The sequence below is a fragment of the Pangasianodon hypophthalmus genome, chromosome 12 (assembly GCF_027358585.1).
Source record: "Pangasianodon hypophthalmus isolate fPanHyp1 chromosome 12, fPanHyp1.pri, whole genome shotgun sequence".
NCBI classification, from domain to species: domain Eukaryota; kingdom Metazoa; phylum Chordata; class Actinopteri; order Siluriformes; family Pangasiidae; genus Pangasianodon; species Pangasianodon hypophthalmus.
The window spans coordinates 26,109,873-26,124,989 of NC_069721.1; the positions used below are offsets into that span (position 1 = coordinate 26,109,873).

The 15,117-nt window shown below is 41.0% G+C and overlaps 1 protein-coding gene across 3 annotated transcripts; it reads right to left on the reverse strand.

The window, feature by feature from the left end:
- Positions 1 to 4,657: 4,657 nt before the first annotated feature.
- On the reverse strand, positions 4,658 to 9,440 carry LOC128319606 (uncharacterized). Of its 3 annotated transcripts, XM_053238860.1 has the most exons (3): positions 8,415 to 9,440; positions 8,222 to 8,312; positions 4,658 to 5,026 (listed from the first exon to the last, which is right to left on the reverse strand). In XM_053238860.1, the coding sequence occupies exons 1-2, from the start codon at positions 9,149 to 9,151 to the stop codon at positions 8,225 to 8,227; spliced, it is 825 nt and encodes a 274-aa protein (XP_053094835.1). In that variant the 5' UTR covers positions 9,152 to 9,440; the 3' UTR covers positions 4,658 to 5,026; positions 8,222 to 8,224. The 3 variants fall into 3 exon arrangements, with proteins under 3 accessions (XP_053094835.1, XP_053094833.1, XP_053094834.1); XM_053238858.1 differs by having other exon boundaries at positions 8,222 to 9,440; XM_053238859.1 differs by lacking the exon at positions 4,658 to 5,026 and having other exon boundaries at positions 6,864 to 8,312.
- Between the last annotated feature and the right edge of the window lie 5,677 nt (positions 9,441 to 15,117).

The window sequence follows — 15,117 nt, forward strand, 5'->3', positions numbered from 1 at the left end:
TCCTCATCTGGGTGCAACGGATAGTGCGATTATAAATCATTCCCTTCTATTATTGTGTACTATATGGACAAATAGTGCAATTGTGCAACCAATAAATTCATCACAGTTTTTGCAAGAAGTCCGGCTGGTTAAAATCTATCCACAGTCCACTGATGGACAGTACGAAGGTGCGCGTGGCAACTGCAGCCCCAAAGCCACTACAGCAATCGCAGTCCCAAGCCATTACAGTACAGCTCCCCATATGTGATCCCCAAACTATCTCCACAGCCCCCAGGTGGCACCATCCCCAGCAAACCAAATGGTTCTTCAGGCCATCCATATGGGGCCCCAGCAGCAGCGAGCGAACTCAACCGATGAGAACTCCAACCAGAAGTAGGGCATCAGAATGGGTCAAGCAGCGAGGAGGAGCAGAAGGAGTCAGGATCACTGGCATCTCTCGCATCTCAGAAGTAGCATGTGTAGCTCGACAGAGAGTGAGGGAGAGAGAGATGGAGAGAGAGAGAGATGGAGAGATTGTTAGGTAAGCTTTTGTTCTCTAATGGTTAAGCACAATGTACTTTGTGTGCAGAGAGCAAGCAGGGACTCCGGCAAGACTAGCTATGACAACATAACTAAAAGGGAGAGCCAGAAGCTAACACAGACATGAGGGAGTCCTGGGACATAAAGTAGCAGCCACTCCACCGTTGACAAACCAAAGTGAATGCGCGAGAGTGGGGGGGCGACAGCATCCGAACATCCCAGTTCACCACAACACTCTATGCCTGTGAACCCTCCAGACCTACTCCTGTACCTAAGAAAAAACTATTCACTAAAGGCTTGACTAAACAAATATGTTTTCAGCCAAGACACTGAGACTGTGTCTGAGCCCCGAACACTAAGTGGAAGGCTGTTCCATAACTGTGGGGCTTTGTAAGAGAAAGCTCTACCCCCAGCTGTAGCCTGCACTATTCGAGGTACCAACAAATAGCCTGCACCTTTTCATCTGAGTAGGTGTGGCGGATCATGAAAGACCAAAAGTTCACTCAGGTACTGTGGCAGGAGACCATTTAGTGCTTTATAAGTCAATAGTAGTATTTTATAATCAATATGAAATTTGATATGATTTGATTTGAAATCCCAGGGTTAACTCTGTGTAGCGTCTTCCTCACGTCAGCCATGGTTAGACACAGCACCTGGTCATTGGGAGGAGAGGTAGTCTTCCTCGCCGTCACATCATTCTGTACCTCGCGCATAGAAGTCACTATCACAAGCAGGTGATGTTGGTGATGGCCTGGATGCCCTGCCAAATGCGCCACATGTCTCTGCTGGCCTTGAAGTGGTTGCGGATTCTCTTTGCATGTGCGCGCTTTGCCTCTCTGATGGCTCAGGACATTTTGCCCCTCGCTGTTCTTAGGGCCGCCTTGTCACCTGCTCTGAAGGCGGAGTCTCGGGTCCTCAGCAGTGCACGCACCTCTACAGTCATCCATGGCTTCTGGTTGGAGTGTGTGATGAAGGTCTTGGAGACAGTGACGTCATCAATGCACTTGCTGATTCTGGTCACTGATGTCGCGTATTCCTCCAAGTTGGTGACGTCGCCGTCAGTTGCAGATTCCCTGAACATGTGCCAGTCAGTGTGTTCAAAACAGTCCTGAAGAGCAGAGATAGCTCCTGCTGGCCAGGTTTTCACCTGCTTCAGAACCAGTTTGGAGCGTCTGACTAGCGGTCTGTATGCTGGGATTAGCATAACAGAGATGTGCTATGAGTAGCCGAGGTGGGGGCGGGGCCCCGCACGGTACATGCTGGGGATGTTTGTGTAAACAAGGTCCAGCACGTTCTTCCCTCTCGTTGCAAAGTCCTCATTCTGATGGAATTTAGGGAGCACTGACTTGAGATCTGCATGGTTGAATTGTCCGGCAACAATAAACAGTCCGTCAGGGTTTGAATTCTGCAGCTCGCTAATAGCCCCATACAGTTCACAGAGCGCGTCTTTAGCATTAGTGCTGGGGGGAATGTACACTCCAATTATAAGGACAGTGGTGAATTCCTGTGGTAAATAAAATGATCTGCATCTAACAGTCACAAACTCCACCAGCGATGAGCTTTAACTAGAAACTAGCACCGAGTTCTTGCACCATTCCGTGTTGAAGTAAACACACAAGCGATCACTGCGTGCCTTACTGCACAGAGCTGTGTTTCTGTATTTCTGTGTTTCAGTATACACACATCCACCATCCACCCTCAATTTTTGCTCACGGCACTACTGTTGCACACTTGCTTAGCTCACAAGGAACTCCAGAGTAAAGGTTTGGGCACGCTTTAAGTCCTAGGCTCCTCCCACTCCCGGAGCCAGAAGGAAAATAATAACCATGACAATCAAAAATATACTTTCTTTCATTTCTTTCCAGGTATATATGATCACTGCTCACCCCTCAAGCCCAAATAAATGTTTTCATTGTTTTCCGGTTGCAATGCGCTGGTGCAGCATGAATCTGACACTCATAGGCAACGTGCAGTGTGAGCACTCCATTTGGCAGCAACCTGGAAGAACGATTTCAAGGGAATGTATATTGAGTTAGAACAAGCTGTAAGCTGAAGGAATGTGTGTGCAACTGCACCTCTGATAGCGGATAGCGGTGGGGGAAATGGAAAGTGGTTGTGGTGCGATATGTATTATGTAACACCAGTGCTGCCGTGACCAGCGGTGACGGTCTACTCCATCACAATGTGTCACTGTACTCTTAAATACAATATGTACACTCAATCTCATTCTAGACGGTAGACATTCTAAACTGTCTGCCGCTTGGCTCTATCTTTAAACTGAATACAGTATGCTGCTGGCTTCACTTTAAAGCGGGTGGTGTTTGTCCAAACACCATTGTAAGCTGCTCTTGGTCTCCCTCTTTTTCTCATTTCAGTCCACTGTTAATGACAATAACAAAGATCCTGTTCACTATAACTCGGCTGAAATCTCTTCATCTCTGAAGGGCTGAGCAGCACTTTTGAATTTGTCTAAACACTTTAACTTGGCTTGGAGGACATTAGGCAATTGATTTATATTTACATTGTACTGTTATGTTTTTTATTGTTTACTGAGCGGGGACAAATCACTGTTACACAGGTGTTTTGAGTACTGGTCTGATTTGTTTAGCTTTCACAATGATAAAATTGAAAATATCAGGCAAGAAATTTAGACTATTAATTTAAAACCGGACAGTTCTATAACTAACCCTGTAGATGATAATATAATAATATTAGATAAACAATTACAACGTTTTACTCCCCTTGAAGAGACTGAACTAATTTCACTAATTTCATCATCAAAATCATCAACCTGTATACTAGATCCTTTACCTACTTGTTTCCTCAAACAGATAATTCCTGAAATAATCAAACCTCTTTTAAAGATAATCAATTCTTCCCTTAGCATTGGCTATGTGCCTAAAACTTTTAAATTAGCAGTTATCAAGCCCTTGATTAAAAAACCTGACCTTGACCCCTGTCAGCTGTCTAACTATAGAACAATATCAAACCTCCCCTTTGTCTCCAAGGTCCTAGAAAAGGTTGTAGCACAGCAGCTATGCTCATACTTACATAGGAATAACATTCATGAAATGTATCAGTCAGGATTTAGGCCTCATCATAGCACAGAGACAGCGCTGGTTAAAGTGGTAAATGACTTACTACTGGCCTCTGATCAGGGTTGTGTCTCCTTGCTTGTGCTGCTTGACCTTAGTGCAGCTTTTGATACCATTGATCATGCTGTTCTCCTCGATAGACTAGAAAATGTAGTAGGCATTAAGGGAACGGCCCTTTCCTGGCTCAGGTCTTTTTTGACTGATCGTTATCAGTTTGTAAACGTAAATGACACACAGTTGCAAGTTTCAGCAAAGCCAGATGACACACACCAGCTTAATAAAGTTGAGGAATGTGTAAAGGACATTAGAAACTGGATGCTTATTAACTTTCTCTTCCTTAATTCTGACAAGACAGAAGTACTTGTACTAGGACCACATGCAGCTAGAAGTAAGCTTTCTGATTACATAATAACTCTGGATGGCCTTTCTGTTTCATCATGTGCAGCAGTAAAAGACCTTGGTGTGATTATCGACTCTAGTCTTTCATTTGAAGCTCATGTAGATAATATCACTAGGATTGCTTTCTTTCATCTCAGAAATATTGCTAAGAAATATATTGTCACTACACGATGCAGAAAAACTAGTTCATGCTTCTGTTACCTCTAGGTTGGATTACTGTAATGCCTTACTGTCTGGATGTTCCAGTAGGAGCATAAACAAGCTCCAGTTGGTCCAGAATGCAGCAGCGAGAGTCCTTACTAGAATCAGAAGATATGAGCACATCACCCCTATCTTATCCACACTGCATTGGCTCCCAATCAAATTTCACATTGATTATAAAATACTACTATTGACCTACAATACGGACTGTTCACACTCCTGCCCTCGGTACAGGAGTGTGAAATGCAGAACCTCCAGACTAAGGAACTCCTTCTTCCCCTCAGCCATTAGACTTTTAAATGAGTAGCCAGTGGACACAGACTAGTCTCACATATCTCATAGATTAGGTGGACTGAACTGCTACAGCCCAATTTGTAAATGTTACTGCTGTTACTTCTTATCAAGAAGCTTCATCGATTTGCACATTGTTAAATTCAATTCAATTCAATTCAATTCATTTTTATTTGTATAGCGCTTTTTACAAAGGTCATTGTCTCAAAGCAGCTTTACACAAACAAAAGTAAAGTGAAGTGTGTGTGTGTGCCGTCTCTGATGAGCAAGCAGGGCGACGGTGGCAAGGAAAAACTCCCTGAGATGGTGATAGGAAGAAACCTTGAGAGGAACCAGGCTCAACAGAGAACCCATCCTCATATGGGTTTACACTGTAGTGTGCGTGTGTGTGAGCACAATGTGTGTTGGTGTAGTCCATGGAAAACAGCTGAAGCGTTTTCGTGGCAGTGTGAAGCATTGCCGGTGGACAGGTCCAGAGTGAAGGGGGGGAGGTCTGGATCACCGGCAGCTCAGGAGTGTAGCTCGGCAGAAGGAGAAGGAAAGTGGTTAGGTACACTCACAGTCACCGTGTGGAGATAAAACTCAACATCCACGAGTCCCCCAGATCTACTCCTTTGATAAAAACACTAGTCGCTAAATGCTAGGTTAAATAAATAAGTCTTCAACCTCGACTTAAACACTGAGACTGTGTCTGCTTCACGTACATTAACTGGGAGGCTATTCCATAATTTTGGGGCTTGGTAAGAGAAAGCTCTGCCCCCTGCCGTGGTTTTGGCGACGCGTGGTACTGATAGACAGCCTGCATCCTTAGAGCGAAGTAGGCGCGGCGGAACGTAAGGTACTAACATATCGCTTAAATACTGCGGAGCGAGACCATTTAATGCTTTATAGGTTAGGAGTAATATTTTAAAATCGATGCGGAATCTTACTGGGAGCCAGTGTAATGTAGATAAGACTGGCGTGATATGCTCATACTTCCTAGTCCTAGTCAGGACCCTCGCTGCTGCGTTCTGAACTATCTGAAGCTTATTTATGCATCTAGATGAGCATCCAGATAGTAAAGCATTACAGTAATCTAATCTGGACGTGATAAATGCATGGACTAGTGTTTCAGCATCACTTAGCGAAAGTATATTTCTAATCTTAGCGATATTTCTGAGGTGGAAAAATGCTAACCTGCTTACATTATCTACATGCGCCTCAAATGAGAGATTAGAGTCTATAATCACACCGAGATCTTTTACTGTTAGACTACTTGAAACAGAGAGACCATCTAAAGTAACAGTGTGATCTCTAAACTTACTTCTAGCGGCTTGTGGTCCCAGTACCAGAACCTCTGTTTTTTCTGGGTTTAGCAGGAGAAAGTTGCTTAGCATCCAGTCTCTTATGTCTATCGCACATGCCTCAACTTTCTTTAACTGGCTATTCTCATCTGGCCTAGCTGAGACGTATAACTGTGTGTCATCAGCATAACAATGGAAGCTAATATTATGTTTACGGATTATGTTACCTAAAGGGAGCATGTATAACGTGAAAAGCAGTGGGCCTAAGACTGAACCCTGCGGAACGCCATATTCTACTCGATAACGTGCTGAGTGGTCACCGTTTAAATCTACAAACTGATAGCGATCGGTTAAATAAGATCTAAACCAGTCGAGGGCTGAGCCCTTAATTCCTACGACCTTTTCCAGTCTGTGAAGAAGGATATTATGGTCGATAGTGTCGAACGCTGCGCTAAGGTCGAGTAAAATTAATAAACTAATGCAACCCCGATCAGAGGCTAATAGCAAGTCATTGACTACTTTGACTAATGCTGTCTCTGTGCTGTGGTGGGGCCTGAAACCTGACTGATAAAGTTCATAGATATTATTACTTTGTAGATATGAAATTAGCTGCTGCGCTACTACTTTCTCTAATATTTTAGATAGAAAGGGAAGGTTTGAAATCGGCCTATAGTTAGTTAAGTTGTTAGGGTCAAGGTCTGGTTTCTTCACTAGTGGTTTAATAACAGCTAATTTAAGTGATTTTGGAACGTACCCATTGCTCAGTGAGGAGTTAACTATTTTAAGCAGGGGTTCAGTTACGGTTCCAACTATTTGCTTAAGAAGACGTGTTGGTACCGGATCTAATAGACAGGTTGATGATTTAGCAGAAGAGATGAGCGAGATTAAATCATTCTCTTCAAGAGGAGTAAAACTTTCTAAGCTCTGATCTATGGTTAGTCTATCCTCCCAGTCTATTGTATAATTTGGACTTTGGGCCTGTATCTCCTGCCTAATGTTTTTAATTTTGCTATCAAAGAATTTCATGAAATCATTACTTTTGTATGCTGTTATTGTGGAAATTTCTGTCGATGTCTTATTCCTAGTTAATTCTGCTATGGTGTTAAATAAGAATTTAGGATTACTTTTATTATTTTCTATAAGCGTTGATAAGTAAGTGGACCTAGCTTGCCTTAGAGCTTTTTTATAGGCTAAAATACTGTCTTTCCATGCTATTTTAAATGCTAGGAGTTTGGTCTGGTGCCATTTACGCTCTAGCTTTCGGGCGTTCTGTTTTAGAGAGCGGGTGTGGTCACTATACCACGGAGCGAGTTTCTTATCTTTAATTGTTTTTCTTCTAAGTGGGGCTACATTATCTAAGGTGCAGCGGAATGTCGACTCTAAAAATTCTGTCGCCTGTTCGAGTTCTAAAGGGTCTGAAGGTGACCCTATACTAGCGGATAATTCTGGTAGGTGATTTATAAAGCTCTGCGCGGTCGCAGGTGTTATTGTACGGCTAAATCGGTAGCGCGGTTCTGTGTGTACAATGCTACTGTGACGCACACAAAACGAAATCAGACTGTGATCTGATATTGCCTCAGACTGCGGGATTATCACTATATCTGTTATATTAACTCCAAGAGATAATATTAAGTCTAACGTATGACCTGCTTTATGTGTGGATCCTACAACACACTGATTGACTCCCAATGAGTCAAGTATGGATGTAAACGCTATCTTCAGCGGGTTGCCTATATTCTCAAAATGAATGTTAAAGTCTCCAGTAATTATCGCTCGGTCCACAGAAACAACTAGGTTTGATAGGAAATCTGTAAATTCACTAAGAAATTCAGAGTACGGTCCTGGGGGTCTGTAGATAATAACTAACGGAAGGGACTGTGATGACTTATCATTAGCGACTGCACTTATGTTACTATAAAGTGCTTCAAATGAATTAAAGTTTTGTCCTAGTTTCTGTATGATGGTCAGATTATCCTTATGAATAACTGCGACGCCTCCTCCTCTACCGGTTAAACGAGGCTGATGTATGTAGCTATAAGCGGGCGGACTAGCTTCATTTAATGCAACATAATTGTTCTGCCTAATCCATGTTTCTGTTAAACATAACGCGTCATACTCCTGGTCCGTGATCAGTTCATTAACTAAGAGCGTTTTAGACTCAAGAGATCTGATATTTAGCAAACCTAGCTTTAGAGTAGAGGTGCAGGCTGCACTCTCAGTATTATTATCTAATGTAGGTATGTTTATTAAATTGCTAAAACAGACTTTATTCTTTCTTAATTTTAATACAGCACGGGGAACAGACACAGTCTCAATGCTATGTACCCTAGGTGACGACTCTAGGCAGCTAGCAGACGGTTGAGTTAAGCCAATTGTATCAGTCTGGTGAGTTGGACAGTGGCCATTATAATTGCAATCTAAGGTATGGCTTACCAGTCAGATGGTGCGTAGTGTCCTAGAGATGTTGTCCGAGAGGACCGCTGCTCCAGCTCTGCTTGGGTGCAGGCCGTCAGTGTGGTAGAGCCTAGGACGCTCCCAGAAAATATTCCAGTTATCAATAAAGGGTAATTTCTGGTCTTGACACCATGACTGTAACCATTCATTAAAAGCAAATATCCTACTGAACCTCTCAATTCCTCGCTGGAACGTGGGAAGCGGTCCTGACACGATGATCCTCGTCGTGGGCGATGTGCTGCGTACCTTCTCAATCAGGCTTCTGAAGTCCTTCTTCAGGATCTCCGTCTGCCTCAGCCTGGTGTCGTTCGTGCCAGCATGGAGGACCACAGCTCCGATGTTCTTCCCATTCAGGATCGCGGGTACCTGTGCAGCGACATCGAGAACACGAGCACCAGGAAAACAGCGAGTGCGCACCTTACCTTTAGCCGTGGTAGCACGGACGTGCCGGACGATGGAGTCTCCGATGATCACCGCGTCGCTTTCCGACTCGCGAAGTGGAGCGAAGCGGTTCCTGGTCGAGATCTCGAAAACGGGTGGCGGCGGAGGGGGAGAGGTCCTCGCCCGGGTCCTGGCTCGTGTCTTCCGCTGCTGCTGCATCCAGGCTCCGTGGTACCCCGGTGCCGGAGTGAACGAAACCTGGGCGGGCCGCGACCTTGGTGCACTAGGCCTGGACAGAGAAATACGCGGAGTTGAGGTTTTGGGAGTGTTTGTTTCCCGCCGCGGATTTACCTGGGACAGGTGAGCGTCAGTCCGGGACGATTCCAGCGCGGCTTTCCGCTGTCGCAGCTGGGCCTGCTTCACCTGTAGGTCGCGGATCTGTTTCTCCACGGCCTCCAACTCCAGATCCACCGAGTGCAGCTCGGGTGTATCCTCACCTGCACTCAAAGGCAGACACACAACCGACATGGTGTTTTAGAGCAGTAGTGTAACAGAAATAATCGGTGAGAAGCGTAAACAAACTTGTGGTAGCTGTGCTAACGGGCTAGCGATGCTAATGGGCTAACCGGCTAGAAGCGGGTGTTCTAGAACAAAATAAAATAAAACTAGTGTTATAAAAAGCGTTTCGAATGAGAATATTATAATATACTATCAGCTACTATAAATACTATAAAAAGTTTAAGAAATAGGACTAGATTAATATAAAAATCGAGAAATTTTTAGGTCAGCTTGGCGGAGCTCCTGAGGTAAGACACCCAACTGATCAGTAATGAATTTTGTTTTACTTAAATGTGACAGCTGCTATTGTTATTGTGTAGTTGCACTCAATTTACTACAGGCTACTGTACTATTGTTTTTGTTTTTGTATTGTATTGTTTTGTACATAAGTCAATATTGCACATAGAGATATACTTCATATGCACAAGTCAACATTGAACACTCACACATACAGATGTACATAGTCTATATTTCTATATATATAATCTATATTTCTACTTCTGTTACATAGTCTACACTTTATTATGTTTGTTTGTATGTATGTGCATGTCTGTTTTTATTTTTATTTCTATATAGTTTCTGTTATCTTGGCATTCAATGTGGACAGCAAAGGAAGAATTTCATTGTTCAGGGAAACTTGGTTTCCTCACTGTGCACATGACAATAAACGCTTTGAATCTTTGAATCTTTGAATCTCTATAAAGGACTAAATCGTCTCGCGCCACAGTACCTGAGTGAACTTTTGGTCTTTTATGATCTCATTAGGGATAAATTCACAGGGATAAATTCACATATTTACAATATATCTTTTTTTGTGAATCCATTTATTTCTGTAAAGCTGCTTTGTGACAATGTCCATTGTTAAAAGCGCTATACAAATAAAATTTAATTGAATTTAATTGAATTATAATGCAATAGGATGAGATAATATTAAATAGTGATAATGCATTTCTGAGATATTACAAGTATTGTGATCTTTTTAACATTTGGAAGCTGCTGATTTATATTACTTTTGTATTTGATCTGTTAAATGTAATTTCTTAATTATAAGAATGTATTTATTTATTCATTTATTCATTTATTTACTGTAACATTAAATAAACTTATCAAAAACTGTTTTTTAATGCAACACTGAAAACTATAAAAAATAAGAAATCAGGATTTGCATACTACTGTATTTGGCAGTAGGCAAAAAGTGTAAAAGCACTTTACTCACAATAGGACAACAAATTATTCATAATTGAACATTTATTTAATGAATTTTGTTTTACTTAACAAATAAAGGCTAAAAGAAAATGTATGAAGAAGTGCTGAATTGCAGTACATATGTGAAAACTCTCAAAATCCATTAGATTTCATTTTTACATTTTTAGAAGATATGAATTATATTTTTTTCATAAACTTTTTCCATGACATTATTTACATAACTGCTGATCTCCTGTGATTTTCACACACAGCAGTCTCTAGAAGTTATACAGAAAGGAGCAAAAAACAAAGAACATCCTGTGAGCGGAGGGTTTGCAGGCTGAAAGAGTTCCGATATCCATTACAATACCTGTTGGTATAATTTCCATACAGGCTGGAATTGTTTCTAATTCCATGTACAGATGTGGACAAATTTGTTGGTACCCTTACAGCGCATTGAAACAATGCTTCATTCCTCCTGAAAAGTGAAGAAATTAAAAGGAATTGTCTCGTGTATACCTGCATGCCTTTGGTATGTCATAGAGTAAAGCAAAGAAAGTGTGAAAAGAGATAAATTATTGCTTATTCTACAAAGATATTCTAAATTGGCCTGGACAGATTTGTTGGTACCCCTAGAAAAGATTATAAATATAAAGATCATAGCCATATTTCCAGCTAACTGTTTTCTTTAATTAGTATCACACATGCCTTCAGTCTTGTAATCAGTCATTCAGCCTATTTAAATGGAGAAAAGTAGTCACTCTGCTGTTTGGTATCATCGTGTGCACCACACTGAACATGGACCAGCAAAGCAAAGGAGACTCCAAGCAGCTTGATGTTCCTGTGACTACAGTTACAAATATTATTAAGAAGTTTAAGGTCCATGGGACTGTAGCCAATCTCCCTGGACGTGGCCCCAAGAGGAAAATCATCCCCAGCTTGAACAGAAGGATAGTGCAAAAGGTAGACAAAGAGCCAAGAAAAACCTCCAAAAAGATACAAGCTGAACTTCAAGGTCACAGTACATCAGTGTCTGATCGCTTTCTGAGTGACAGTGGGCTCAAAGGAAGAAGACCCAGGAGGACTCTACTGTTGAAAGCAAAACAAAAAAGCCACACTGGAATTTTATTTTGACAAGCCACAATGTTTCTGGGAGAAGGTCCTTTGGACAGAGGAGACAAAACTGGAGCTTTTTGGCAAGTCAGATCAGCTCTATGTTCACAGACAAAAAATGAAGCTTTCAAAGAAGAGAACACCAAACATGGAGGAGGCTCGGTTATGTTTTAGGTCCACTTTGCTGCATCAGGCACGGGGTGCAGGGCACAATGAAATCTCAAGACTATCAAGGCATTCTAGAGCAAAACATACTGCCCAGTGTCAGAAACATCTGTCTCAGTAGCAGGTCATGAGTCCTCCAACATGATAAAGACCCAAAACCCACAGTAAAAGCATGCAAGAATGGCTAAGAACAAAACAATGGACTATTCTGAAGTGGCCTTCCGTGAGCCCTGATCTGAATCCTGCTGAACATCTATGGGATCTGTGGAGCTGAAACATGCAGTCTGGAGAAGACACACTTCAAACCTGAGACAGCTGGAGCAGTTTGCTCAGGAAGATTGGGACAAACTACCTGTTGACAGGTGCAGAAGTCTCACTGAGAGCTACAGATACTCTAAACTCTTTGTTGTGCAACAAAATATTAGTTTAAGGGTCCCATCATTTTTGACCATGCCATTTTCATTTGTTTTATCGTTTAAAAATATTCTGTTGAATCAAAAATCAAAAGCAAAGTCTGATTTTTATTAAATATGGAATAAACAATGATGGATGACAATTACTTTTGTCAGTTTCAAGCTATTTCAGAGAAAATTGTGGGTTCTTCTTTTTTTCGTGGAAGGGTACCAACAAATTTGTCCACGTCTGTAAGAAGGTATTGAGAGACACATTCCTAACTGTGTCATGTGATTTCAGGGAAATCTGCCCTATCTTTTTTCAAAAACACCAACCAGTAATCTTCACTTATGGGAATTAGGATATTTAATTTTTTATCCTTGTATCTAAACCAACTTATTAGCTTTAAATTGTACAGTACAATGCTCTGGTTTTAGAGATTAACCTGAGATTATCTGAGATTAACATGATTTTTAAATTAATGAGACACTATCATAGGTGTCAATGTCATCACTGTAGGTTTGGCTGAAGCCTTCAGAAATAAACCTATCTGGCCCGATGACCAGGAATGTTCATAAAAGTTTGATTTAATTCAATTCAGTTCAATTCAATTTTATTTGTATAGCACTTTTAACAATGGACATTGTCACAAAGCAGCTTTACAGAAATATATACATTCAGAACATAAATATTAAATTTATAAATCTATCCCTAATGAGCAAGCCAGAGGCGAGAGTGGTGAGGAAAAACTCCCTGAGACGACATGTCTCAAGGACTTACACAATTCCTAAAATGAGTAATGTTCACAGGTAAGTAATGTAACATGTACCTCATTTACTAATTAGGAAGACATTTATATCCACAAAGTCTGTGTTTTAAATCATGTACTCCACCAGAAAATATTACACTAAAGTACTTGCTCTCTCTGTCCTGGTGATGTAATGAAGTTCTCCAGTTCATCTTATAAGGAAGTGAGTCTCAGGTTTCCTTTATAAACTGGACCTTTTGTCTGGGTACTTTTTCATCTATATTCCATCTGCATTTCCAGTGTTTGGTACACATCCTTCTCCAGTGTAGATGAGACAGAGCAATTTTGTTGGTGCGTCATTGGGCATCACTGACTACCGTCAGAAACGGGATAAACATCATAACTCATTTAAACACAAACTAAATGTAGAGAATAAGCATTAATAAAGAAACCACACTGAGGCACTGACTATCCAAATAGCAAGCAGTTTACATGTTATATTACTCAGATATTCAGACATCGAGCTGCATCAGGTAGATAATCAGTAGAGTAGAGTAGGCCTATTTAACAGGGAAGTACAGAATCACTTCCTTTAAATCTAGGGATTGTTTTTCAAAACCAAATGCAGGTAAAATACATCACAGCATAGAGCTATATAATAACAGATCAGGTTTATGGTCATAAAATAAAAGTATAACATAAAATTTTATTACTATAGCTCTGATTGAGACCAACAGTAAACTAATCACTTCAGCCCAAAAGTTTTATTATAAAAGCACTCACCTTTAATTTGTAGCTGAATTCTAATCAGCAGTAAAGATGGAAACGTCCCTCTTTTATAGATCACAATAAACTCAGATCCTTTTGTTTTCTCTGGGTGTGGTTAGTCTGAGCTCCACCCTACAACAGTAACACAGAGACAATAAAACAAACTGGAAAATCTAATCGCGCTATCCGGTGTCACCCAGATGAGGATGGATCCCTTTTGAGTCTGCTTCCTCTCAAGGTTTCTTCCTCATATCGTCTCAGGGAGTTTTTCTCACCATCGCCTCTGGCTCCCTCATTAGGGATAAATTCACATATGTACAATTTATTTTGGTTTAACTTAATTTGAATCTATTTATTTCTGTAAAGCTGCTTTGTGACACTGTCCATTATTAAAAGTGCTATACAAATAAAATTGAATTGAATTGAGCAATCTCAGTGATCTTCAGGCCGTCCATGTGGAGCTATCCTCAGCAGCAGTGAGTGATTTCCATGAGATGAGAACTCCAATCAGAAGTAGGGCATCAGCATGGATCAGGCAGGTCCTGAGAGCAGAAGGATCACTGGTATCATGTGTAGCTTGACAGAGAAAGAGAGAGAGGGAGAGAGAGAGAGAGAGAAAGAGAGAGAGAGAAACCCAGATTGTTAGAAGCTAACACAGACATGAGGGCGTCCTGGGACATAAAGCAGCAGCCTCTCCACCATCAACACACCTGAGTGAACGTGTGAGAGTGGGGGGGCGACAGCATCCAAACATCCCAGTTCACCACAACACTCTATGCCTGTGAACCCTCCAGACCTGCTCCTGTGCCTAAGAAAACTATTCACAAAAGGGGCAGGAAAAACATCACCTGGGCCCATATGTATAAAACTTCTCAGAAATGCTCTTAAGAATAGTCTTAAGCTTTGACTTAAGTGTCAAAAAATTCTTAGTAAAAAGTAGGACTTTTCTAAGAGTAGGAGACTTTTATAAAGAAGCTAAAAGCAAGTTTCAATAAAGTCTAAGGCTGATTCTTAAGTGTTGACTGAGGTGACACTTAAGTGTTGTGAACTAAGGACTACAATGATGTCAACCCAAAATGGCCGCCCTTGACCTCTGAATCAGCCAATAGTGAGCCTGCAAGGGTGAAGTCACAGCAGCATGACACCATTCATTCATGGTTTAAGACATTACAATTACTTTAATATTTACATTTATTTATTTATTTAAATTAATTTAGCATTATGTGCAAAGATATTACAAATAAGTGCATGCATTTATTTTACACAATTTTGTACAATTTTAATTATGAGTTTCAACACATTAATTAAATGGACAAATGTGATGCTATTTAATTAATTAAGCTGATTAATCACAGCATTCTAAATTGCACTCACATGTGTATATAAAGGAAAGACTAGAAAGTTGCAAACCATTTAAAATGAATTCTAAAAGAAAACCAAACTGGTCCAAAGAAGAAAATCTTCTTCTAGTGCAGTCAGTCCTTAAATGGAAGGAGGTGATAAGAGGAAAATTCAGTCCAAATTTAACAAGTAAGGACAAAAAAAATGCATGGCAACACTGTAC

What these genes read in the sequence shown, in the direction of transcription:
- LOC128319606 (XM_053238858.1), bottom strand. Translation starts at nt 9,151, where the DNA reads ATGTCGGTTGTGTGTCTGCCTTTGAGTGCAGGTGAGGATACACCCGAG.